The 26798-nt window shown below is 41.3% G+C and overlaps 1 protein-coding gene across 1 annotated transcript in view; it reads right to left on the bottom strand.

The window, feature by feature from the left end:
* Nucleotides 1-24427, bottom strand: part of mmp17a (matrix metallopeptidase 17a) — a 99948-nt gene extending 75521 nt beyond the window's left edge. The window contains exon 1 of the mRNA XM_026174043.1: nt 23951-24427. Within this exon, the coding sequence (XP_026029828.1) occupies nt 23951-24085 (135 nt within the window). The 5' untranslated portion in view covers nt 24086-24427. The remainder of the gene's footprint in view (nt 1-23950) is intronic.
* Nucleotides 24428-26798: the final 2371 nt, after the last annotated feature.

Consider the following 26798-nt stretch of genomic DNA (forward strand, 5'->3'; position numbering starts at 1 on the left):
CTCTTTCCTGACAATTCCCTTTGTGCATATTCTCTTACATATGATAAGTCAACATTGAAACACCTGCGGCTTTTAGTCAGGTGCGGCTAATGTATGTACAAAACAGGATTTTCCCCTGATTTTAGCTTGTGCGGCTAATATTCAGGTGCGCTCTGTAGTCCGGGAAATACGGTAGTTGTTTTTTGGGATGACCCAAATCTGTCCCAACACTCTTAATGTAAAATGAAATTGCCAGATGAGCTTAACAGCCAATGATTTTGCCCTTTAGTGCAACCGAATGCTGCAGAAAACAAGACAGCACCCATAAAACTCACAGATGTGTAATTTTAGGCCCTGATTTCCAATTTAAACTGGTCATTAATGACTAGGCAAGGCAAGGCAAGGCAAGTTTATTTGTATAGCACAATTCAACAACAAGGTGATTCAAATATGTGCACTAGTCAGGCAAGTCACAAAGAGGCTAAAGACACTGAAAGTGTTGAATATGTTTTTATCTACTGTAAGGTTTTGCATTTTAACACTGGAGTCTAAGGGGACTCACTTCTTTTAGATATTTCATAAAAAGAACATTTTGGCTTCTTCTTTTTTCCATGTTTAATGTTAGTCAGAGTCCCACAACCTCCCCAACCCCACCCCTCAACAAAAAAATTCCCTGTGAAAAAAAAAAGTGCTTAAACTAGAGAATAAATTAATAGTGAATTCAACTGCAGCATCTATTGTTTGATAAATTTGATTTAAAGTCAGTTTGATTCAATAACTTGCTATACTGGCCCTGCACTGACAGAGCTGCCTACAGTGGAAATCCATTTAAATCAACACATTTTGGCTAATATTGGCTAATATGTGCATGGGCCTTGAGGGTGATCGGCTTCTTCACAGACAATGCTCGTAAATATGCTAACATATGCTTACATCTGTAGTCTTGTCACTTCTATTGCCTGCTCAGTGCTTCTACTGTGAATTGCACTGAGTGTAGCTTCACTCTTGCTTCCATATATTGGCTCTGAGTGTCAAATCAGCCTTGGATTACAGACAGGCTGTCAGATGAGAGGATTTGTTTTGCATCTCCAAGTCTGCTAAATGTCAGCATCTAAAATAAAATCAATGCAGAGCTGTAGCAGTCATTGCATTCTCAGATTTCTTTTAAATTTGTATGAAAAGATGAAGAACTATGAGAGTTTTTGTGTTTTTGCATTTAAATCAGTACGTGAATGTCTAGAGATTGCACTGATTCATTAATGTATCTTAGGAATGAGAAATGTCCACAGTTGTTCTTTCTACCAACTCTTCATTTCCATTGTTATCCTAAAGCACACCAAAGAGTTTGTTTTCAAGGCCGCCTGTGTTAGAAAGTCAGCATTTTCAACAACAGTGTCAATATAAAACAACAAAACCATATGCTGCTTTGACAGTTGCTCAAGGGGTACCCTGCTTGGCATCAAAAAATATTCCAGCTCCACCTGGAAATGTGTGCTACGCTGTGACGTGAATGGGAAGCGACTGAGGAGAGCATCACTGCACTCATCTGCCCCAACATCAGAAGGTTAATCAAATCAGCTACCCAGTATCACAGAGAAGATGTCCTGAGGTATCCACCAGTTCTTAGCACTCATAGCGTCAAACATTGGTTAATCAAACATGAGCTTATATAAAATACAATCTGTCACCTCTCATCCACAGAGCTGATGGGGGGTACCAGATGTTTGACCTATAATTCAAGTCAACCGGTTCTTTTATGATGCTTTTCTACTCTTCTTGAGCGCACAAAGCTCTTGATACAACATGTCTTATTCACCCATTCATACAGGCTTTTTTTTTAAATACGTAACTAACATTCACACACTCCAATGCATCAGTACAACCTGGGGTTTACTATCTTTCCCAAGAATACTTTGGCATTCAGACTGAAGGAGCCAGAAATCAAACCAAAAACCTTCCGATTAGTAGAAGACCCGCCCTATCTCAGGACCACTTTCATGGCGGGACTGTTACCCTGGAAGTGGTCCTGAGATTTGCTGACCCAACCTGTTGTCATGTGACTCGTTAGGGCCCCAGTGACCACCTTGGTTGCCATCTTGACTGATGTGACCATAACGTCTCTCATGGTGACAGCGTGGGTGAACGGCTCTCAGGATGAACTCCACTGTGATAACCTCTCTAGAGGTTCTGGTACTGCCCATCAGCATTCTGAGCTGAGGAAGGCTTTTGGATGAGAGATATAAACATCTTCATTAACATATAAAAAGTCCTGCTGGCTTGAGTTCAAGCACTTCAGACTGACTTGGCCCTGATGACTGAGAACTTTGACAGAATATGTGTAACATCCGTAATCTTTGTACGCAAAGACAAAAATGACACATCTCAATGCTTCATGCACGTCAAGCTTAAATGTTTCAGTGTTCATCACATAATTTTCTCCATTTCTTAACAGGGCTTTTATTATGGAACCTTTGAAAGCATGCATTTTACTATTTGGTCAATATCTTCTGCAGAACTGCTTGTCAATAAAGTTATGCTATAAGTGTTCACTTAATTACCTGGCAAATATATTTTAGAGTGGCTGCCTTCCTTACAAAATCCATTTTCAAAGCTTGTAATGCTGTACCTTGCCTCGGTGCTCTCTATATCGTACGGCTCTGTAGGTCATTGAAATGATTGGTTGATGTTAGCCATGCTAGATGCTGGTTCATCAAAGCCGCCACCAGTATTCATTTAGAAAAAGGACCTGGCCTTTTCTGAACAGTTTCCAAGAAGGACTTCCTGTTTACTCTGGCCCTGTCTTGAGACTATTTGAATGGATCATTACTTTTCAATGGTCCCTTAAAATTTGTTGAGTTTTGCCATGTTCTTTATCTGAACAGATTTAATTGACAGATACTTCATTAAGATCAAGGAGTAATCCATTTATTTGCAGCTCTATCTTTCTCTTTTATTCTTTGCCCTTAAGCTGAATTTTGAGGAGTTCACAGATTTTAAAAACAAAACAGCCCAATCACGAAATTACTTGTTCTTTTGTCGAGGATATGCAATTAGTTTTGTTGTGACTTAGGTAGAGGTTCACTGAGAAATAACACTTTCTATTTGTCTCTCATGGGCTGGAGAAAGAAATAAACATGGCAAATATGCAATTAGCCAACGAATAATTACTGAGCTAACAGGCACCTCCAGATACAATCTTGAATATAAAAGAACCTCTCCAAATTAATGTGGCTGCGCAGTGTGCTATGGACCTAAGTGAGTCTACTCTCTGTAAAAGAAGTCTGATTTGTATGCCTTAATGCTTGTTTTCAATCAAGCTTTTATTCATCTTCCAAGAATCACATTGGACACTGGGCAAACACTTTGTCTATCTGGCTTTAGTTCTTTTATCCCATTTTACTCAGATGAACAGACAAGATGCGAACATGGAGTCTGAGAACATACAATACTGAAAGTTAATTACAAAGCACACATCAAATATTCCCTCAGAAACCTATTTTCTCCCATCTATTTTTTTATATATAGTAAACCATGAGACAGTGCTTCCAATCACTTCTTTGCCAATGCCAGAGATAAATATCAGCATGCTTTTTGATCCAGAAGCACTTTTTAAGCTTTTCCTTCCCCACACAAATAGGAATGCACATTTATTATAATTCTGCCAGTTTTGGACAGTGAACTCAGAATAGCTCTGTTGATGCTTTGAGGTTTCTTCCAGTTCAATTTGTGGGGAAAATGTGCCTGAAAATTAAACTTCAACTAGCAATCGGAGCAACACCAGATACCGCCATAATTACAAGGCCTTTGAATACCACTTGCAACCAAAAATTTGATCTGGTTCATGACTAAAAGGAGGCGGGATGCCTGCATTAAAATAGAAAAGCCACATGGACTTGATTTAGGGTTTTCTACAAGGAGAGCCTGAAAGGGAGCCAACTTTCCTCTAACCCACAGTTAAACTAAACCATGAAGCCAGTGAAAGGCTGAGGGAGACGGTAGGATCATATTTAACTGAGGAAAACAGCAATTCCTGCTAAATTACTGACACAGTAGGGCCCATTACTTCTGTAAAGTCGGATATTTGGTTGTGTCAAAGCCGACTAAGACCGATTTGATTATTTTGAGCAAACTGCTTACAGCAGATACCGTATTTTCGCAACTATAAGGCGCACATAAAAGCCTTAGTGCGGCGCGCCCTATAGTGCAGTGCGCCCTGTGTGTTGTAAGGAGGACGTAGTAGAGAACACCATGAGAACGCTAAAGGGTGAAGTGTGGGCGTTGATCGTATATACCGGACAATCGCACATACCTGTATAAAAGGTCAGGTATGTGCATTATGTGGAACATCGTTGTTTTAACAACCCTGAAAATGGCAAAGAGACACGCTTATGAAGCACAGTTTAAACTGAAGGCCATCAGCTACGCGGAGGAACATGGAAATCGAGCAGCTGCGAGAGAATTTAAGATTAATGAATCGATGGTTCGCAAGTGGAGGAAGCTGGAAAACAAGCTCTGACAGGTCAAGAAGACGCAGCTGAGTTTCCGCGGACATAAGGCGAGGTGGCCCGAGTTGGAGGAAAGACTCGAGCGGTGGATCATCGAGCAAAGAACGAGTGGGAGAAGCGTTTCGACGGTCACCATTCGACTAAAAGCGGTTTCGCTAGCAGAAGAAATTAAAATTGAACATTTCCGAGGAGGTCCGTCTTGGTGCTTTCGTTTCATGAAACGGTGCCATTTTTCCATCCGGACCAGGACTACGGTAGCGCAGCAACTTCCAGCGGATTATACCGGTAATGAAAAGCTGGCCATCTTCCGCTCCTACTGCAGCAAACACATCGCCGACAAAAACATCCAGCCCAGCCACATCACAAACATGGACGAGGTCCCGCTCACTTTTGACATCCCGGTGAGTCACACTGTGGAGAAGAAGGGGACCAGCACGCTAGCGATACGCACAACGGGGCACGAAAAGTCTTCTTTTACTGTTGTGCTTGGCTGCCATGCTAATGGACAGAAACTGCCGCCTATGGTGATTTTTAAGAGAAAGACTTTGCCTAAAGAGAAGTTTCCAGCAGGAATCATCATTAAGGCAAATGAAAAGGGCTGGATGGATGAGGAAATGATGAAAGACTGGCTGAGGGAGGTGTATGTAAGGAGACCAGGTGGTTTTTTCCACGCATCACCATCGCTGTTGATCTGTGACTCTATGCGTGCCCATCTCACAGCCAATGTGAAAAAGCTAGTGAAACAAATGAACTGTGAGCTTGCTGTCATTCCGGGAGGCCTGACAAAGGAACTCCAGCCGCTGGACATCGGTGTGAACCGCCCGTTCAAAGTAAGGCTGCGAGCGGCGTGGGAGCGATGGATGACTGATGGAGACCACAGTTTCACCAAGAGTGGAAGGCAGCGCCGGGCGATTTACGCCACAATTTGCGAATGGATTGTAGATGCTTGGGCTAACATGTCTGCTGGCACTGTTGTTCGAGCTTTCGCAAAAGCCGGCATCATTTCCGAGGAGCCGCACGGCACGGAAAGTGACTCTGACGGTGAAGAAAGTGAACCTGGAATGTTTGATGGAGATTTAGCACAGCTGTTCAATTCAGACACAGAGGATGAGGACTTCGATGGGTTTGATTGATGACAATTACCGGTAATAAAAATGTGAGTACCAAACTCAGTTTTGCTCCCGCTTTATTTTTAAACACGCATACTTGTATGCGCCCTATAATCAGGTGCGCCTTATGTGTGTGTTAAATACAGTAATGGCACACATAACTGAGACTGCGCCTTTTAGTACGGTGAGTCTTATGGTCGTGAAAATACGGTACACAGAAATGATGGAAAGCTTAATGTGTAGCTAAACAACTTTAATCGAAAGATTTTTTTTTTAACAAGTACTTGCGTTAAATCAAAAACAAACTGGGCCTATATTGCATTTCAAATAATGAGGTTAGCATTTGTACAAATAACCACTACGAGCCAAAATCTCAGGCTTCAGACTTCACTAAATGCGTGTTTTCAGTTCTTTTTCTACTCTTGGGTCTAAAGAATTTTTTCTTTGCTTTTACTGAATAAGAAAACACTTTAGATCCACGGAAGATAGTTGGCATAGAATTTGTAGCCTTGATAACTTGTTTAAAGCTTCACTTAATCGTGCAAGCTGTTATTTTTTTATTATGAGTAAAAGCAGCTGTGGTTCTCTCCAAGTCATCACTTTTTTATTTAATTTGATTTGGTCATCACTCACTACCTGACAAACAGGATGAAGTATATGAGACTGGACGGTGCTCTGTCTGACTCCACGTTGGGACTGTGCTGTCTCTATCCCTGCTGACCTTGTGCCCCTCAGACTTTCAGTATAACTTCGGGTCATACCACTGACAGAAAAACAGAAATACTCTCTCGCCGAGTCTCTTGCTTAAATGCATTACAGCGATGGATGGTGGTCCGGGGGGAATCATCTGCTTCTGAATGTGAATAAGATGATCGAGGACGGCTACTTGACTTGATGACGTAGGGGAGGAGCACAAGTATTTGGAAAACCACTGGAATCTTTTGAAGCTGTGCTAAAGAGGAAGTCAGTAAACAAACTGAATAATAGTTTTGTTTAGGGACCCCCCAGAAGGGACCCCTTAATAGACAGCAAATTAATTAATGGGCCCGGAAAGGCCAGTATAGATGAGATGGGATTTTTCTTTCTTTTCTCTCTCTTTTTTTTTGCAAAGCTACTCCAGTGTGTAGCTCAGTCCAGAACAAAGATACCAAGGTGGAGCGGGCATAATACGTCTGCTAATGTGGTTGACATTTTGATTAATTTACAAGTTCCAGTTTCAAAAGATCTGTGACAAAGCACTGAAAGATTACACATAACTATTTGTTTTAATTCAATCTTGTGCAAAACACACATTCTTTTGCATCTCTCTATTCTGCTTGTTTAAGATAGTGGATTTGATGAGCTACTACCTAACTTATTTATATGTTAATATCTACTATTATTATCAGTATTTTCAGCAATTTTAAAGTTTTGTTGCAGAGCATACAAGAACCAGAATATCAATCCTACTTGAAGAAAATCTTTTTGCCAAAGACCAAAAAATTCTGATTCAAATGAGCAACCAATGTTACTATATTAGAGAGACTGGGTTGACAGTTGCTGCAATAATTTTTATTTCAGTGCACCAATTGTTTGTTTTTTTCTTTTTCTATTGAGAATTCAAATTTGGATGGTTAAAATAAAAATAATCAATCATTTCGCTCATGAAGAAGTTACTGATTCAAATGAAAATTATCATTGGCATCAATGATGTTTTGCGTGACAATAAAAAGAAGTATGTTGCCATCACTACAGCGAGTCAGAATGTGGGCATAAACATTTTCTACATTTCATATCTGTTTAGGATGTCAAGTTAATTACTTACAACTTCACTAAGAGTAACAGTGTACGATTAGATGTACAATGCTCAGAAAAATTAAAGGAGCACATTTTAATCAGAGTATAGCATCAAATCAATTAAACTTCCGGGATATTGATCTGGTCAGTTAAGCAGCAGAGGGGGTTTTATAATCAGTTACAACAGCTTTGGTGTTAATGAAATTAATAGCTGGTGCATTAGAGGGGCAACAATGAGACAAAATCTCCAAAATGGGTTTTACAGGTTGAGGCCATTGACATTTTTCCCTCCTCAGCTTTTCTGTTTTTTGTACTAGCTTTGGTTTTGTCTAGGGTCAGTGTCACTACTGGCAGCATAAGGCAATACCTGGACCCTACAGAGCTTGCACAGGTAGTCCAACTCCTCCAGGACAACACATCAATATGTGCAATTGCCAGAAGCTTTGCTGTCTCTCACAGCACGCAGGAGATTCAAATGAGACAGGCAGTTACTCTAGGAGAGCTGGACAGGGCTGTAGAAGGTCCTTAACCCATCAGCAGGTCCGATATCTGCTTCTTTGTGCAAGAAGGAACAGGATGAGCACTGCCAGAGCTACAAAATGACCTCCAGCAGGACATTGGTGTAAATTCTCTAACCAAACAATCAGAAACAAACTTCGTGAGATTGGCCTGAGGGCCCGATCTGCTCTCGTGGGCCTTTTGCTCGCTGCCTGCTTCTGTGTACCCGATTGGCATTTGCAATAAAATACCAGACCTGACAAGTCCATCACTGGCACCCTGTGCTTTTCACAGATAACAGCAGCTTCACCCTGAACAGATGTGACAGACATGAAAGGGTCTGAAGAAACTGTGAAGAACATCATGCTCCCTGTTACATTGTTCAGCATGACCGGTTTGGTGATGGGTCAGTGATGGTCTGGGGAGAGATATCCGTGGAGGGAAGACCACCGATCTCTATAGGCTAGGCAATGACAAACTGACAAACTCTATTGTCAGACTCTACACAGGTGTAGTGAATTTTCAGTCAGTAATTTGAATGAATTAAAGATGGATTCATCCTACATGTCATCCAATTCTACCAGTCATGTAAATATTTGACCTATAACAATGAAAGACAAACTGACAATTAATTCATTAAAACACAAAAGTATAAAGATAAGGAACAAAGAAGCACATTAGCTTTCAGCAAAAGCAAATAGCAGATACACAGGCTTTCAAGATGGCGGCGCACGTAGTTGCAGCAGCTCAGTGTTCTACCGATCGATGCTATGTTTGGATAATTTTGTACGCCTTATGTTTGTTTTTGTGTTCTACCAGCCAAGCGAATAACATCTATAGCCGACATGATCTCCTCAAGATTGGAGTAAGCTACCGCGAGAGCGTGACTAGCAAATTTGTCCGCTTACACAAGATACCGGTGGAAATAGCGAGGAGTCCGGGCTCCCCATGGATTGTTATCCCTTCGGGGTGGAGGCGCAGGCGGCGTCGAGAGAGAAGGAGACGGCGAGGCTGCAGGGCCGGCGCGCTAGCCAGGCTATGGAGGCAGCCACTCAAACCACCGCTCCCCAGCCTATTCATCACAAATGCCAGATCCCTCGCGAACAAGTTGGACGAATTGAGATTGCAAATAGCAGCGAATAACTTCATCAAAGACTCATGCATCCTTCTTATCACTGAATCCTGGCTACATCAATCCATTCCAGACTCTGCTATTGAGCTAGCAGGCTATACCACACAGCGACATGACCGAACAGTGGACTCCGGTAAGCGCAAAGGAGGGGGGCTCTGTATGTATGTGAACAACAGCTGGTGTACCAACACAGTGATAATAGACCGTCACTGTTCACCGGACATTGAATATCTGACTGTTAAATGCAGGCCCATCTACCTACCTAGGGAGTTCACCGTTGTCATAATAACAGCTGTTTACATACCACCAGATGCTAATGCTAACTCTGCGATCGCACTCCTGCATACAAACATCAATAATAAACAGAGCACTTACCCTGACGCTGTACATATCGTAGCAGGGGACTTCAATCACGCAGACTTAAAAAAAGCAATCCCCAAATTCCACCAGCACGTCAAATGTGCCACTAGGGGTGACAAGATTCTGGACAAAGTTTATTCCAACATCAAAATGGGCTACAGGGCCAGACCTTTGCCACATCTGGGTCAGTCTGACCACTTGTCACTGTTTCTAATCCCTGCATATGCCCCCCTCAAGAAAACTGCTCTTACCATCACAAAGAATATTACCATATGGCCAGAGGGTGCCTCTCAGCAGCTGCAGGACTGTTTTGACAGGACTAACTGGGATATCTTTGAACATCAGGACTTGGAAATGTTCACAGACGGTGTCCTCTGCTATATAAAACACTGCATAGACACTGTTACAGCAGTCAAACGGATCCGGGCTTATCCCAACCAAAAGCCCTGGATGACCCGGGAGGTCAGGCAGCTGCTGAAGGAGAGGAACATTGCGTTCAGGTCTGGCAACAGGGGATTACTACACCACAGCCCGATCCAACCTGAAGAGAGGCATCAGAGAGGCAAAGGGGGACTATAGGAGGAGGATCGAGGACCATTTGAAGAGTAATACCAGCCGGCAGGTGTGGCAAGGCATCCAGCACCTAACCAACTATAAGATCAATCTCGGAGCTGCGGACGGTGACCTGGAGCTGGCAGAGGAGCTGAATATCTTCTTTGCCCGCTTTGAGACCAGGGTACCGGAGGTATTGGAGCCACAGCAGCAACACGCCACCCATAGCAGCACCACCCTCACCCTGGAAGAGCACGAGGTGAGGCGCATGCTGCAGGCTGTTAACCCGAGGAAGGCGGCGGGTCCTGATGGTGTGCCAGGTCGAATATTGAGGGATTGTGCAGGACAGCTGGCTGGGATCTTCACCAGGATTTTCAACAAATCCCTCGCACAGGCGACTGTCCCACTCTGCCTGAAGTCCTCCACCATAGTCCCCTTGCCTAAGAAGCCCCACATCACCGGCCTGAATGACTACAGACCGGTGGCACTCACCCCAGTGGTAATGAAATGCTTTGAGAAGCTGGTCCGCAGACACATCACAGCAGCCCTGCCCCGCAGCCTGGATCCACACCAGTTTGCCTACAGAGCAAACCGATCCACGGAAGACGCTGTAGCCACAGCACTCCATGCTGCATTAACTCACCTGGAAGAGCATGGTAGCTATGTGCGGATGCTCTTCGTGGATTACTGCTCAGCTTTTAACACCATCCTTCCACACAAACTGGTGGCCAAGCTACAAGACCTGGGGCTTCCATACAGCACCTGCATGTGGATCAATAGCTTCCTCTCGGGCCGTAGACAGAGAGTCAGAGTTGGCCATCACACATCCTCAGCCCTGAGTCTCAGCACTGGCTCACCCCAAGGCTGTGTGCTCAGTCCACTGCTCTACTCTCTCTACACACACGACTGCACTCCTCGCCACCACAGCAACATCTTTGTGAAATTTGCAGATGACACCACAGTGGTGGGGCTCATTTCCAAGGGAGACGAGTCTACGTACAGAGACGAGGTGGAGCAGCTGACGTCATGGTGTAAGGCCAATAACCTCCTCCTCAACACTTCAAAAACCAAAGAACTCATAATAGACTTCAGAAGGAAAAAGGCAGAGATCCAACCACTATTCATAAATGGGGACTGTGTAGAAAGGGTGGCAAGCTTCCGCTTCCTGGGAGTCAATATAGAGGAGAACCTTTCCTGGAGTGTGAACACCTCCGAGCTGCTGAAAAAGGCCCAACAGAGACTGTACTTCCTGAGAATTCTCAGGAGGAATAACATCACACAGAGACTGCTGGTGTCCTTCTACAGAGCCACCATTGAGAGTGTTCTAACTTACTGCATATGCATCTGGTACACTAGCTGCACAGGGGCTCAGAGGAAAGCACTCCAAGGGATCATTAACACCGCCCAAAAGATCACTGGCTGCCCTCTCCCCACACTGGAAGTTCTACACAACGCCCACTGTTTTAAAAAGGCCCAAAACATTATAAAAGACACCTCACATCCTGGCCACTCCCTGTTCGAACTGTTGCCCTCAGGCAGACGGTACAGGGCAATCAGAGCAAGGACTAATAGACTCAAACACAGCTGTTATCCAACTGCAATAACACATCTGAATACTACAAAAACATGTCCATCACGCCACTCTTGTGTTAATCTATGCACGGTCTGAAGCATGTGTGTGGGAATGTATGTGAATGTTTTACTGTTATATCTTATTAGTATTTTAAGTATTCTATCTATTTTATTTATTGAATTTTATTGTTTTATTTATATTTTGATATTGCTAGGGATGATGCAATGATCGGGGACCATTCTTAATTTCGTTGTTCTCATGACAATGACAATAAAGTTTCTGATTCTGATACACATGGTTAACAAAAAGTTGTTGTTATAACTTCTCCAATCTAAGAACCCAGCAGCTTTTGTCTGCACACATGGGCTCTTGCAGTTTCCAGTGGAGAAAAGGGTGAAATAGATAAATTAAGAAAGAATAATGGAAGCTGCATTATAACCAATGCAAGCATGGTTTAATGTGATTGGTGTCTCGACATGCTGTGTGGAGGACAAATTATATGGACCCAAATGCAGGACTGTTGAGTCAGGAATGAACTTTAAAGAAGCTTTAACACATCTTGGACCAGAAAAATCACAAAGTCCAAAACCAGACAGCCCAACAGGGAACCATGCCCAGGAATCTGAACATCTAGAACACAATTAGGAAACTCAGGAAAAACAAAGCAAGGAGCACACATACAGGAACACAGCAAAGGACAAGACGCAATTTAGACAAAATATTAGGGCTGCACGATTTTGCATAAAATGAGAATCATGATTTTTTGGCTTAGAATTGAGATCACGATTCTCTCACGATTTTCTTTTCCAGTATAAATATTTATTGCACTTATTAACTGCACATCAACTTCGTAACAGTTGAGACTGAACATAAAAACAATAAATAAACATAAAAACAACAAATGTCTCATGTTTTGTGGTTGCTGCAACATGTTGTACTGCTTGTATAAGGTTCCCGTTATTGATGTTTGGGTGGTTGACCGGGACGGATTTTCTCCTGTCACTTTCTCGTCATCCCTGACGTGCTCTCCGTTGTTTTTTCCCTGCTAATTTTAGCATCACACGGCACAGCTTCTGTATCACGTGGTATAAGGCTCCGCCCTTGTCATTTGTTGAGCAGGAAGAGTGAGCGCTTGTTTTCATGCAGATTACGTCCCGGATCAAAATGCGGTACAATCGACGTCGTCTTTTTTTTTTTTTTTTTTAAATCGTTGTCATTTGGAAATGAGATCGCACATAAGTATGAATCGAGATCACGATTTTCTAACGATTAATCGTGCAGCCCTACAAAATATACACAAAATACCATGCTCCCAGTCACATTGACGTGCATATAGCACCAACCAAAATGTTATGACACTCATGTAGACAGCTGGATTGATGAAAATAAACATGTCTATTATTTTAGACATGTGACATAAATACCCTCTGTATGAAACACATTCAGCTACTGATTAAAAACAAACAAAAACATCCTAATCAATCCTCAGGTCTAGAATTTCTTTACACTCAATAAACACAGACAATGGAATACGTGGTTGAAATTGCAAGCTTTATTTTACAACTCCAATACTTTAGTCTCCTCATAGATCAACATAAATATTGCCTGCAGTAAATCAAGTTGTGAACACATGCTGCCAAATCTTATCAGGAAATCAATGTTATCATTGTCTGGAAACATGCCATGGAGAAGTCTTACAGCTGCCACACATCAGTCCCACACCACCATGCTACAGTGGCAGCCAATGAGGTGTCGGAGCTCTTGAGACCATTTCTGAATTGATTTCTGAGGAAATAATGAACTCCCCAATAATGCTGACAGTCTTCTCAGAAACTTGCATGTCTCCAGAGAACTTTTAATCTTATCATGGCTGAGGTGACAGATTGGATAGGAGCTTAAATTACAAGCTGACTGTCAATCTTTATGGAGAAATATGTTCTCTCCAACATTAAAATCTTCTCCCACATCATTGTTCCTGAAATAATCTGCTGCCCTCAATATAAGCCCCATGATACCTTTCTACAGACGGCAGGTCACACTTGATGAAATGGGACAGCACTGCTAAAAGTATCCTAATGATTCAGGGTGAGAGACTAATAACAGGTTTACAGGGAAACTAGCATCCAGTTATTTTTGTGTGGGCTAACATTTCAGGACTCCTCATCACTCACTAAGGTAAATTTTTAGAAATACATATCAATACACTGTCCAGACAGTCACTACTTGTAAATTATGCTTGCTGATAAATCATATTCTGTGTGGGCAGAATGCTCATTTGGGATACGTCTTATTTTCTTGACCTGTCTCTATTAGTTAGTGCAGCAATCCTTGACTGTCACAGCTTCCCATTTTCTCTTTGAGCACCTTCTATCCCTGGACTTCTTGGAGTAATAAGACAAACCAAGATGTGCTGGCAAAAAGTGCAAAAGAAAGTGTTCTATTTGAAACGGGGTACACTCAAGGAGAAAGTGAAAGGTACTGAAGTGCAAGTACAGACAACTTGATGGTACTTTTTTCCCCCCAGCATCAAAATTTTGGGTTATTACCTCAAAATGTCTATGTGCTCACTCAAACTTCTGAGTAAGCTGAAACTTTTGGATAATAACCAAAAGTTTTGACTTATGGATGACAATTTTTTTTCAGTGACAGAAACAAATTTCAGCAGTTGGCAGCATGTGTACCGATTAGGGTCTTCAATAAATTATTACTCATATTCTAATTATTAGTAACTATTATTGGATTAGACACTCATTTGCAAAACCTGACACACAACTTCACAGCAAACAGCTCCTCCTGTCACTAGCACCTAAACATGCCACTAGCAGCTAAACAGTAATGCACAAACCTATCTTTATGAGACATTTTGCAGGTCAGTAAAGCTTCAGTTTAAAAATACTAAAGTTATCATAAATATTAACTTAGTCAGTGGACATGTTAATGTTAGCCATTTTATCAAGGTTAACATTTAGGACCCATTATACCTGTTGTCCGGTGCCTCATGAACGTCACCGTACAACAAAGCTGAATTGAAATTGATGTCACCACTTCTGTGCATTGGGCACCTCTTAATTTTTGTAACCTTGTGTGGTGTGCTCCTGCCACAGCAGCTGCAGTTTTTATTGCTTTTTTAATGCTATATCGGTACAGAAGCTCAGAGATTTGCAGATTATACTGCAGGAGCTGTTGGAACAGTTTGAAAAGATGGAATATTGTGGAAAAAAACTTTGGAAAAAAAAACTGCAGGTATTCTGCTTCTGGTTTTGAATTATTTCACCATTGCTGATATAGAAGCAAGAGTGCCAAGACCCATTTTTCAGGTGAATACTGAAGGGGATATCCACTCTGTAATGGTGAGCATAAATGTATGCGGCTGATGATGTCACCAGGAGGGTGTGGAGAAAACAATATGGAGACAGTAAAAAGTGTAATAGTCCTCCTAAAGTCCCTGATTGAAGCTGAGAAAACTGCCAGCAACCAGACAGAAATTGTGACATATTTGATCAGCGATGAAACCAAGTCACCAGAAAAACAGGAAATAGATATGGCTGCAGCTGAATGCTTTTGCACAGAACAGTATTGTTATAATTTTTATTTAAAAACAATTATGCCTCTTCATTTGATCACTTTCTTCACGTGGTATCAAAAATTGTATCAAATGGTATCCAGCATTTTCTTAAGTTCTAGTATTGTGACAAACCCAGACGTTAGTAAAGGTGGTGCTACAGGTGGTGGCCAGGCTGCTTGTTTGAGAAACCCAATTATACCCTATAGAACAAAAACTGAATTATTAAAAATACCATTTGCATCTTGAAGCTCTGCTGCTGGTCAGAGGATTAGCACCATTTGAAGAAAATTGGTTGGGATTCAACCAGCAGAGAATGAGTGGAGTGGATATTGTTGCATAAGTATTCTGGATGTTTCCTGAGTCATGCTTATAGGTCTCTTAAGAACACAAGCTGCAAATTGATCGCCTATTAACATACTATAATAGTGAGTCCCAGCTACATTTTCTTCCCAGAGACCATGTATTTGTTAACCATGGAAAAGGCCACAAAAAAAGGTTTTTAAGTCAATCAGAAATGTCACTAAAAATAGAAGAATAAGAATTTTTGGTTATATCAAAAATGTATTTTTGGTTATAATAACCCCCCCCCCCACCCCCCCCCCCCCCCCCCCAAAAAAAATAAAAATACGTAGCCTCACTTTTTAAAGCCCATCTTCTGTCTCGATCCTAAAAAACAATACATTTGTTTTTGCTTCTTGTCATTGCTCCTGGATGCAATTTCAAGACTTGATTAAATTATTTAGATTTTAGCAGGGAAGGATAGTAAGTGGTGGCAGTGTGGGAGCACAAGGGGAGCACCTACCGCTCCAGAGGAATTGATGCCAGATGGTGTTCTCATTTAAGAAATTACGTAGCAAAATGAAGGTGAGAAATGGACTAGCCGGAGTGTGGTTGTCCTTCTAGGCACATGGACACACACACACATACAAGTGCAGTCTCAAGGTTTTAGGATCATTATTCAAATGTGTAATGGTTGTGTTTTTTCATGAATAAAATTCCACAGGTGGCTGAATATACAGTAATTTAGGTAATTTATCAGCTGCTAATCTGGCCAGCTCAGGCTCGCTTATCCAAAGGGAAGAAATGTGCGCTCAGATGGATAGTTCCTTTGGGAAGCTTGCAGTTATGTTTCAGTGGAGAAAATACACCTCAGAAGGAAGATTATATGATGAGCAAGAAACATATACCATATTATATTTTACTTGTTATGACTACTTTCCCTCAAGTGCTGAAATAGCAAATAGGAGCTATTCAGTGATATATCAAGCTAGATAAGCGTAGCTATAAAATGAACACTTCTCATCGCTGCTGTGTGGGGTGTTTCTAAAGGACTCAGTATTTGGTTGTTAGAGTCACTACTACAGGATTCAAAGGTTTATTTTGTGGTTAGGTGAGTGTTTCCTTAGAAATCTTGAGTGACTGAGTACTTTATATCAAACACATACACACTCATGGACCTCTTTATTAGGTATATGGTTGCGATTGTGGTTCAAGAGTTGGCAGTTCGTCTTGTAATCAGAAGGTTGCCGGTTCGAGCCCCGGCTCCGAAAGTCTCCATCGTTATGTCCTTGGGCAAAACACTTCACCCGTTGCCTACTGGTGGTGGTCAGAGGGCCCGGTGGCGGCAGTGTCCGACCGCCTCGCCTCTATCAGTGTGCCCCAGGGCAGCTGTGGCTACAATGTAGCTTACCATCACCAGTGTGTGAATGTGTGGGTGACTGAATGTAGTGTAAAGCGCTTTGGGGTCCATAGGGACTAAGTAAAGCGCTATACAAATACAGGCTATATATCCTATGAGTATCGTGTAGAACTGCCTTTTACCCTCAGACCTGCTTTTATCCTTTGTGTCATGGATTCAACAAGGTCCTGGAAACATGTTGGTCCACATTGACATGATGTGGAAATCTTTGATGGAAATCTGTCAGCTTCACATGCATGTTGTGAATCTCCCGGTCCATCAGATCACTCTCCGGTCCTCTAATGGATTGAGATCGGGTGACTGTGGAGGTCATATCAGTTTAACCTTATTTGAGCTTTGTGATATCCAAGCAGCCATCATAAGATGGATACATTGTGGTCATGGAGGGATGGACATCATCACCAACGATACTGTGGTGTTTAAATGATGCTCAGTTGGTATAAAAGGGGCCAAAGAGTGCCACGAAAATATCCCCCATACTGTTACACCACCACCATCTGAACTAAACTATTGATACGAGGCAGAATAGATCCATGTTTTCATGTTGTTTACAACAAATAATGGTGTGATTTGAAATCTCAGCATCCTGCTCTTAAAAGACAGGAGTGGAACCCCAGAGTTGTCTACTGTTTATTTTGGCATCAAAGAAGAGCACTTATTTTCTCTTCTTTGGACAATCAGCAGTTACTGAAATACTCATACCAGCCTTTCTGGCAACATCAACCATGCCAGTTCAATCACTTAAAATCACCTTTCTTCTCCATTCTACACCGGGTTTTAACAAGAGCAGGGTGCCTTGATCGTGTCTACATCCCTAAATGCACTGAGTTGCTGCCATGTGATTGGCTTATTAGACATATGAGTTAATGAGCACTTAAATAGTTGTGTCTAATAAAGTGGCGGGTGAGTGTACACAGTGGCAGGCTAAGCATGACCTCCCTCTGCAGGATAAGAACCTCAATGTGTATACCACTCAGGAAAAGCACCCACACCATTATTGATGGGATAGATGACTGAACACATATCAGGTGAGTCTGTCAGTAATTGTTCTTTGGGGACAGTTTTTGTGTTTGAGGTTGTTAGGCATTATTTTGGCGGTTTTGGTGGTTTTACTGCTTGGAAATTACATTGTTTGAATATTTAACTTAGAAGGTGCAAATTGTTAACAGTTCAGTTATACTTTCTATATCTGGAAGTTTATTGGAGTCAGTTCAAATGTCCCAGTGACTTAAATTTCCTCATACGATGGTGAGCACGAGGGACACTGGATGCCTGCATGCCTGCCTAATTTTTTGTGATCGTGCCAACTCGTCTGGAGAGAATTTACATTACAATCCACAAACTTTGGATGCTCCCTATACGGCTGACTTAAGGCAGATGTCAAAATAAAACAGGAATGACTATAACTGCTACTCAGCCGTCGTGTCTCCCCAACTCTCCTGTTTCTGCAATGGAGTATAATTTAGGCTTTAAAGCCGAAAGCTTTACACAGACCCTGATGAAAATTCTCATCAAGCAAAGCTAGCATATGTAGCACCATAAAGACCTGGAATTGTATGGTTCATAATGAGTACTGTTCACTTTTTCTATACATTTCTGACCTAACAAGTGCCACAAAGTACAGGTTGCACTGCGTATATGGAACACCACACAATTATCAACAGTCGCCAGATGGAAAATATTTACATATGGCCCAACATGGCCCCATCTTATAACCTACAAGACCCCAAGGGCCCATTGCGAGGATCCTATTGTATGCCAAACACGACGTGGACCGCCCCCAGATGTCCTGTCCTGTAAGAACAGTTCTAGGCAGGTGGTTTTAATGTTGTGGCTCATTGGTTTGTATCCACTGTGGAAAGAGAATTATGTCTACAATCATCTGATAATATCTGTAGTTTACAGTCCTTCCAGTGAATAATGTCCTCTGTGTGTACTCTGGCTCCCCAGTGACAACAAATCAGTCACTGGGCAACTAATACTCATCTCAGCTGTCTGCACTGATAAGCACTCTCTGTCTTTCATGATGAACCTAGAAGATGAAGTAAGGTTATACTGTTTACATTTACTTTTTTGTGTGAGATCAAATGTGAGAATTCTCTCTTTTTTGACAATGAATAAAGCCGGAAACTTTAATCTTCCAAAAAGTCTAAATCACATTCTTCTACTTTATCAAGTATAAGGTGCTATAAAGTCGTAATTCACACATGCTTTTGCCTCTAACAGGGCTTTGCAGGATTAAAAATCATCTTCTGGCTTCCAGCTTCAGCTAGAAGCTTTCACATATGGTAATTTTCATAATGATATGATCACTTACTTTACTGGGAAAATTAAACTATGAACTTAAAATTTGCTATCTAGCTCAGATCCCTAGAGTAGGAGGGTGTCACATAAGGCCTCTGAAAAAAAGAACTGCAGGATGACACCTCTTCCCTGGAGCGTCAGGAGTTTCCCCAAAGACATCTTATTCATGTCGCCTCTCTGGAATACATATTTTTTCTTCTGTCCTCAAACTATTTCTTAGTACCAAAAAAAAAAAAAAAGAAATATGTGATCTGTCCCAGACTTGCAGGCAAAGATCCTTGGTCAAGAGGGGTTCGAAAATATAAACTTGAAAGGCACTTTCATGTCTTTGTGGTTTTTTGAGCAGAGAGATTTTCTACATTTCGCTTTTTGCGGTTGGCCATAAGAGGACATCACATTCCTTTTCAGGTACTCCCGTTTTCAAAGTAAGAAATATGCTTTGGTCCGGGGGAATGCATGTTTTCCTTAAACTAGACAATTCACATCTCAATACAACTAATAGGCTACGCCATACCCTTAGAAAACCCCAACTGAAGTATGCATATTTTGAAGAAACAACACTTATTTTCAAAGATCACAATGCAAACATGTTGCAAAAGTTGTTTAAAGTGTCTATAGATGTTTTTTTCCACAATGAAGAGGAGAAACTACAAAGACGCTGCTCTCACCACTATAAAAACTGTCACTGTGATCAAACAAATTTTAGTACAGCCTACATGAAGAAGCCAAGAAATGACTTCAATCGACATCAGCATGTCTGCACATGTGATCAGAGTTAATTAAACAGACTAAATCGAAACAAACAAACAAAAACAAAGCAGAACTGCTTTGAAAATGGACTTAAATCGGTAGCAGTTGTCTTGTTTTTTTTTTTTTTTACCATCTGCGAGACTGGGTTTCTATTGCCAAAACACTGGGGACTACAAAGGTTGGACTATATATATAAACAAAATATTTCAATCCCAATCAAGACTTTAGCAGATGCTATAGGTATAAACTTCATCAGTCTATTTTCTCAACCACTATCTGGAGCCTATTCCAGATAAAATTTGGCAACAGTTAAGATACACCACTGGACTGCCAAGACATCACAAGACTAACACAGGGAGACAGGTATCTACTCCCACATCCACAAGAGTCATGTGAAAAAGAAGGTTTTCACAGAACTGTAAGTACACCCCTACTGTCTCCACAGGAATTAAGAGGGTAAGTAGAGGCAAGTGCTGCTAATCAAAAGCACTTCATTAACTGATCATTAGCAAGTATGACCATCTCTATAAATACAGAAGTTTTGGCAGTTTGCTGGGCTGGAGCATTCAATTGTGTGCTAACACAATGCCAAGGAGGAAAGAAATCAGCAATTATCTCAGTGAAGCAATTGTTGCTGCCTGTCAGTCGGGGAAGGGTTATAAGGCCAATTGCAAACAATCTGAAGTCCATCATTCGACAGTGAGAACGAGATCACAGGGCGACCGTGGCTCAGGGGGTTGGGAATCGCATCTGTAACCGGAAGGTCGCCGGTTCGATCCCTGGGCTCTCTGTCCTGGTCATTGTGTCCTTGGGCAAGACACTTTACCCTACTTGCCTACTGGTGTTGGCCAGAGGGGCCGATGGCGCGATATGGCAGCCTCGCTTCTGTCAGTCTGCCCCAGGGCAGCTGTGGCTACAACCGTAGCTTGCCTCCACCAATGTGAGAGTGAATGAATAGTGGTATTGTAAAGCGCTTTGGGTGCCTTGAAAAGCGCTATATAAATCCAATCCATTATTATTATTATTATTATTATAATTCACAAGGGGAAAACATTTAAGAGTGACTTTCCAGGAGTGGACATCCTAGCAAAAACATACTGCTACGCAATGTTCAGGAAAATTGCAAATAACTCAAAAGCTACATCTCTGACTCTATAGGCCTCACTTAGCATATTAAATGTTAAAGTTCATGACATTACAAATAGAAAAAGACAGAACAAACATGGCTCATTTGGGAGGGTTGCCAGGAGAAAAGCCTGCCCTGTTCTGGCAACACAGCTTAGGTTTGCAAATTTGTATCTGAACAAACCACAACACTTCTGGATCAATGTTCTTCGCACAGGTGAGATGTTTTGCAATAATGCACAGCGCCATGTCTGGAGAAAACCAAACACAGAATTTAAGGATGAACACCTCATACCAACTGTCAAGTAGAGACATGGAGGGGTGATGCTTTGGCCTTGTTTTGCAGGCACAGGACCTAGGCACCTTGCAGTCCTTGAGTGGGCAATGAAGTCTCTGTATACCAAAGTGTTCTAGAGTCAGTTTGGGGCAAGCTTTAACTGCCAGACAGATGGCCTCACATTTGAGTCAAGCAACAGGAATATGTTCCCCCCCACACACCACCAAATCAGGACCAAATGGCTGGAAAAGAAAATAATCAAGGTGTTGTAATGAAACAGTCAAAGTCAAGACCTCAACCTGACTGAAATGCCGTGGCAGGACCGAGAGAGGTCCTCTCTTGAGTTGTTGCTGTAAATGAATGCCAGAAAAACCTCACGAACTGAAGTAAAACTGTAACGAAGAGTGGGCCAAAGTTTCCCCTCGATGATGTGAATAATAAAGTCATATAGGAAAAGATTATTTCAAGTTATAGCTGCTAAAGGTGGCTGTTGACTATTGAATGATTTTCACAGGACTGCAGAACGTCCTATGAAAACTTTTTCACATGACTGCAATTAAAAGTCAAGACTTTACCTGGCTGATAACCAAAACAAGGTTTCCTCAACACATCGAGCTGGAAACTATTCAAACATAAAAGAAACGGTCATTCCATTAAACTAATTGCTTCAGGTTTACCAAGCAGCATGTTTTTTGCAGTGTCACCCTTCTGTTAATGGCAGAGAAAGCTGGGCAAAGCATCCCAACTATTACATCAAAAAGCTAAGCCCTTCAGTCTACAGGCTGCACAGAGGCTGAGTGTTTCACACACAGCTCTATCTAGAAATGCAGGAAAAACTCCACCTTGAGCATTTCTTTCTGTGACACAGTAAATGGAGGAAAATTGCTGCTGTTACTACAGCTTTTCATCTGGTGACACTGGACTGTTTGTTGTGTCACAGTTCATGCAATTCTAAAGAAATGCCTGGGCGAGAGGTCCCGAAAAGCACATTGCTTTTATTTTTCCTATTCTTTAATGAATAACAATTAAAAAAGGAGGATAGCATTGTGCAAAAAAATAACAGAGGACAGAGAGATATTGGTATCAAGAGGAAAACATCTGATATGATGATTTTTGCTGTTATGTATCATTTCATTACTTTCATTACTCATAGGAATGCAGCAAGGAAAAAGTGTGTATATGTCCTACTTAAACACTCATATGTCATATGTGGGGACATTGAGCTTAAAAAAAGGCTCTGTGCTACAGATCTGTGCCTAGTTTTTAACCTACATATCTTGAATTTTCGTGTTCAGATTGTCTTTCTGTTGCTCATACGTGCCAACAATTACGGCCTGCATATCATCTCGATAAGATCGTCTGCCGTGCCAGATGTGTCAGAACAGAGTATCAAAAACTGAATGACGCAGCGCTCAGAAGGTAACACATGAATAAAAAAAAAAAATCTAAACTTATCTCTTCTCTTGTTCTTGTCATTAAGCAAAAAAATAATCCCATGTGTAGGGTTTTTTGTGTGTTTTTCTTTTTTCTTTTTAGATAGAGAGAGAAGAGTTTGAGGGCTGAAAGAAAGTGAGACAGGAAGACTGAAGTTGGGATGAGCCGCAAAACAAACAAAAAAAACAATAAAAAGGAAAGAAAGAATGAAAGAATGAAAGAAGTTGCCCTAAGGAGTGGAATATGGAGAAAAATGCATCTTCAGCGGGGACTACTTTAGGAAGATGATAATCAGCTTTTACAAACTTTTTTTTTAAAAGTAAATGGTGCATACTGTAATTTTATGCCTGCCGTCATTATAGTGGCTATAAACACACAGTATGATCTTGCAAACATAAGGTCTCTTTTCTTTCTTAACGGCAGTCTTAAGTAAATGCCATTCATGCTGTTGTTCTGTAGTAGTAGTGATGATGACATACAGCATTAGGCCAGTTACCACTTTACAGGCTGTGTATATTTCAAGATGCATCACCAATACCAAACACACACACCTAAATATAATGTAACAGAATCATTAATGATTAGTTTACTCTGCTCTAGCTCCAAACCCATGAAGGCTCACTGAAGCTTATTATTAAAGGTCTTAAATTTATTCTCATAAGCAGTCACAGCTCTGATCGATTTGTTTGTATCCTCCACCAATGGTGCTGCCTATTTAAGAGATTGCATTTAGTTCAAGTCTACTGAGCCACGCCAGACTACAGTATTGGATCATCTATTTTAAACACAGCAATCCTCTGGACTCTTTCAAAGGCGTTACTGGGAGGGGAGGGAAAAAAAGCATTAATAAATTATGCTTCGTGGATTGTCGTTCACTATAAGCTGGAAGAGGTCGATACAACATCGAAGCAACCCCCTGCACAGACATGTATTTATCACAACTTCATTCTTTTAATGGAGCGGTTCCTCCTCGGGAGAAAAAAAATCCTATACAGTCTTTTATTTTTTTTTATTTTTAATCAAGCAGTGTGCTATTGCCACTCTGCCTTGTGGAGTGGACTGCAGAGCGCAGTTAAAATTCAGAGCAAGTATTTAGAGAGGCCAGCACTTGCTCTTCGCTGGACGTTCAAGAGTAGCCCAAGTAAAAAAAAAAAAAAGGCGGGGGGGTGTTGGGGTCTTCCAGCTCTCTCACACACCAAAGCTAAAAAAAAAACACACAAAAAAGAACACACCACTTCATATTCCCTGCACCATCCAGAAAAACTTCCGAGCCCGGTTCTCTGTAAGTAGCTAGAAAAGGTTCAAAACTTACCACCCCCATGTCCAGCTGCTCGGTAGTCAGAGAGGGAGCCGCTCCTGACAGACGAAAGGAGCACAGTATCGGCACCAGGAGCAGCATCTCTGGAGAAATATTCCTCATCCACTTGTGAAGAACCTGATGCACCATGATGCCCTATGACAGGCTGATCCTGCAGGGCTTACATGGATTCCGACAGCCGCATCCACGGGATAAATCACACGCTGACACTCTAAAATGTGCCCGGATAAAAGTCTACCTCACTGTTGAGCGCAAACACATAAAACACATTAAAATGGGCGCAGGAACAGTTGAGAGCATCAGAGCAGTTTGTGTCTTGCTGTGTTACTAACACCCGGGGCATCAAAAATGAGAGACGCTGACTGATCTCCTCTTATCTCAAGTCCATCAGAGGTGAAGCGAGAAGCGCGAGCTCCCCGTTCGATGGTTGGGTCTCGCGCACTGAAGCAGCTGCCAGCTGCGTGCGTCTGCCTCAAGGAGACTCGAGCGGTCTCAAGACGGACGCAACAACCAATTGAGCTTCCGTGAAAGTTTCAAAATAAAAGTCCCACGGCTTCGTAAAGCCCTGTAAAGTAAAAGTCAATGGAGGGAATTATAAATACAAGCGTAATTTTACTGCACGTTGCCCCGAATCTAAAAGTACAAAATATACGTAAAACACAAGCGACAAAAAAGGAGGTAGGATGCAAGGTAATATTATCTTTGGTTTGTTTACTTGTTTACAGTTACACAAAGTTCACAGACAGATTTAACATGTTGTTTTCATGACGTAATTGTACTATTAATTTATTCAATTACATTTATGAAAAGAATCACTTTAATTTAGTGTAATGCTAAATGTGATATATATGGCATCCAGTCTCCATTTTATTAGCAGAACAACAAAATATTCTAATCAACTAAAACAAATTATATATGTTTGATTCTAATAAGTGAACATAATTTTTTTTAAAAAGTAGATTGCCTAATTAACAAGGTGTCATTGCTAGTTTTACTTTTGTTCAGGATTGTCATAAAGGTCTATGCACATCTGTACAAAATACTCTATTTTATTAATGTATTTATTTGTTTACAAGCCCGACTTTCCGCCTCCATGGTAACAAAATTCCCACGTAGTCATCTCACATTTACAATGTCCTTTACGTAGTTTTCATGTGTGCTTTTATTTTGGAATTCTGTTTCCAAATTTCCTTTGGGCTGCTATATTTCTTTCCTGTGACTTTATTTAAACAGCTGTGAGAAAATTTGAATTGGCTTGAGACACCTTTCATTCAATCTCTTTTGACTGGAATCGTGATTCATCAGAAAGTGAAAGGTCAGTGCCCCGAAGAAAGCAATTAAAAGATCAGTGAAAATGTGATGCAACATGATGCCGAAAAACATCACTGAGTGAGCACTGCTGACTAAAATACTTCTGACTCCAGACCCAGGCTACTTTGCTCAGAAGTTTTAGTGAGGGGGGTTGGATATGATTTAAAGAGATTAATTGTGAATTATGAATAATTATGAATTATTAATTATGAATAAACATCAGAAATTTCTAAAATAAAAAAACATTAAAACACACGTGATATTTACCGTTTTATCTTCTGGTGTATAGATCCCAATATGAAAGCTGTTCACTCTCATGAATTGTCCTAAGGCTAGACATTGAATCCTTATTAGGTTTAGAGGTGTTGACCTGAAAATGACCCAACAAAACAGCACTGAAACCTTCCTGCATTTAAAAAACAACAACACCATTTTCTTGGAGCAGTTTTAAAAAGCACATGATTGTTTCTATTGTGCTATTGCTTAGAATAACTGCTCACTGTGGCTTCTTTATCGTCAGGGTGGATCGTGCATTTAAAACGTGAATCATAATGCAGATATACGTGCACACCTCGGTGGCCACCCACATCCAGGCGCCCATATTCAAGCGTCTTAATCATTCTGTGTCTACTTTGATAGACAGTCTCCTTAACCTAACCACAGTGTCACTAATGATTCACAGCTCTCCTTTATTGTACCACGGCCTCATGACTCGACTGCAAAGAAATGCACAATGATTGCCAGGCGCACACATTCACAAATTAAGCTTATTCAATTGATCTGCGCTTGTAACCACTTCAAACCATTTTTCTGTGTACATTTTCTAATAGATATATCATTATTTTTTCACTGGCAGACCTAGTCGACTGGTGCCATTAGAGTCCCAGAATGTGCAGGGAAACAAACAGGAAGGAACTGACATCCAATTAAGAACACATATCAGCACAAGCTTGTTCCTTGAAGTGGTGAATGTGCACGCCTGTGAGATGCAAAGATTTCGCTCCCTTCATTACACTAATGTTTTCGTTTGTTTTCAAAGCAAAACGGGGGAGCATAAAATGTGCTGAAATCAGGGAGATAATCTGCAAATATTACAATGTGGAAAACACTGACAGTAAATGCTCAATACAGCTCAGTTTGCCTGAGCTTTGCTTCATTTGACGAAAGACAAATGGATTGATTTATTAATAATATTATATTATGAACACCCACCGGCTAATCTGGAAACTTTTACTATCAACTGACCCATCAATTGGTCCAAATAAATGACCAGTGACAGAAGCGGTCAATATCTTCTTGGCAAGTTGCTTGTCTCATTCAGATCCATTCCAGCAGTCATTCATCACTGGTTCACAAAGAAAACTTTTTTTTCTATCAGCATTAAGTTCTGCTGTGTTAGTGCTAAATGCTCAAAACTTCTCGACGACAGAGTGATTTCAGTGCTAGTCACATACATCTCATTGCGACAACATTATGATAATTGTAGCGTCTGAATATTGTCTCACAGCATGTCTGTTGGCAAAAAGAAGCT

Source organism: Astatotilapia calliptera, chromosome 7, assembly GCF_900246225.1.
Source record: "Astatotilapia calliptera chromosome 7, fAstCal1.2, whole genome shotgun sequence".
Classification (NCBI taxonomy): domain Eukaryota; kingdom Metazoa; phylum Chordata; class Actinopteri; order Cichliformes; family Cichlidae; genus Astatotilapia; species Astatotilapia calliptera.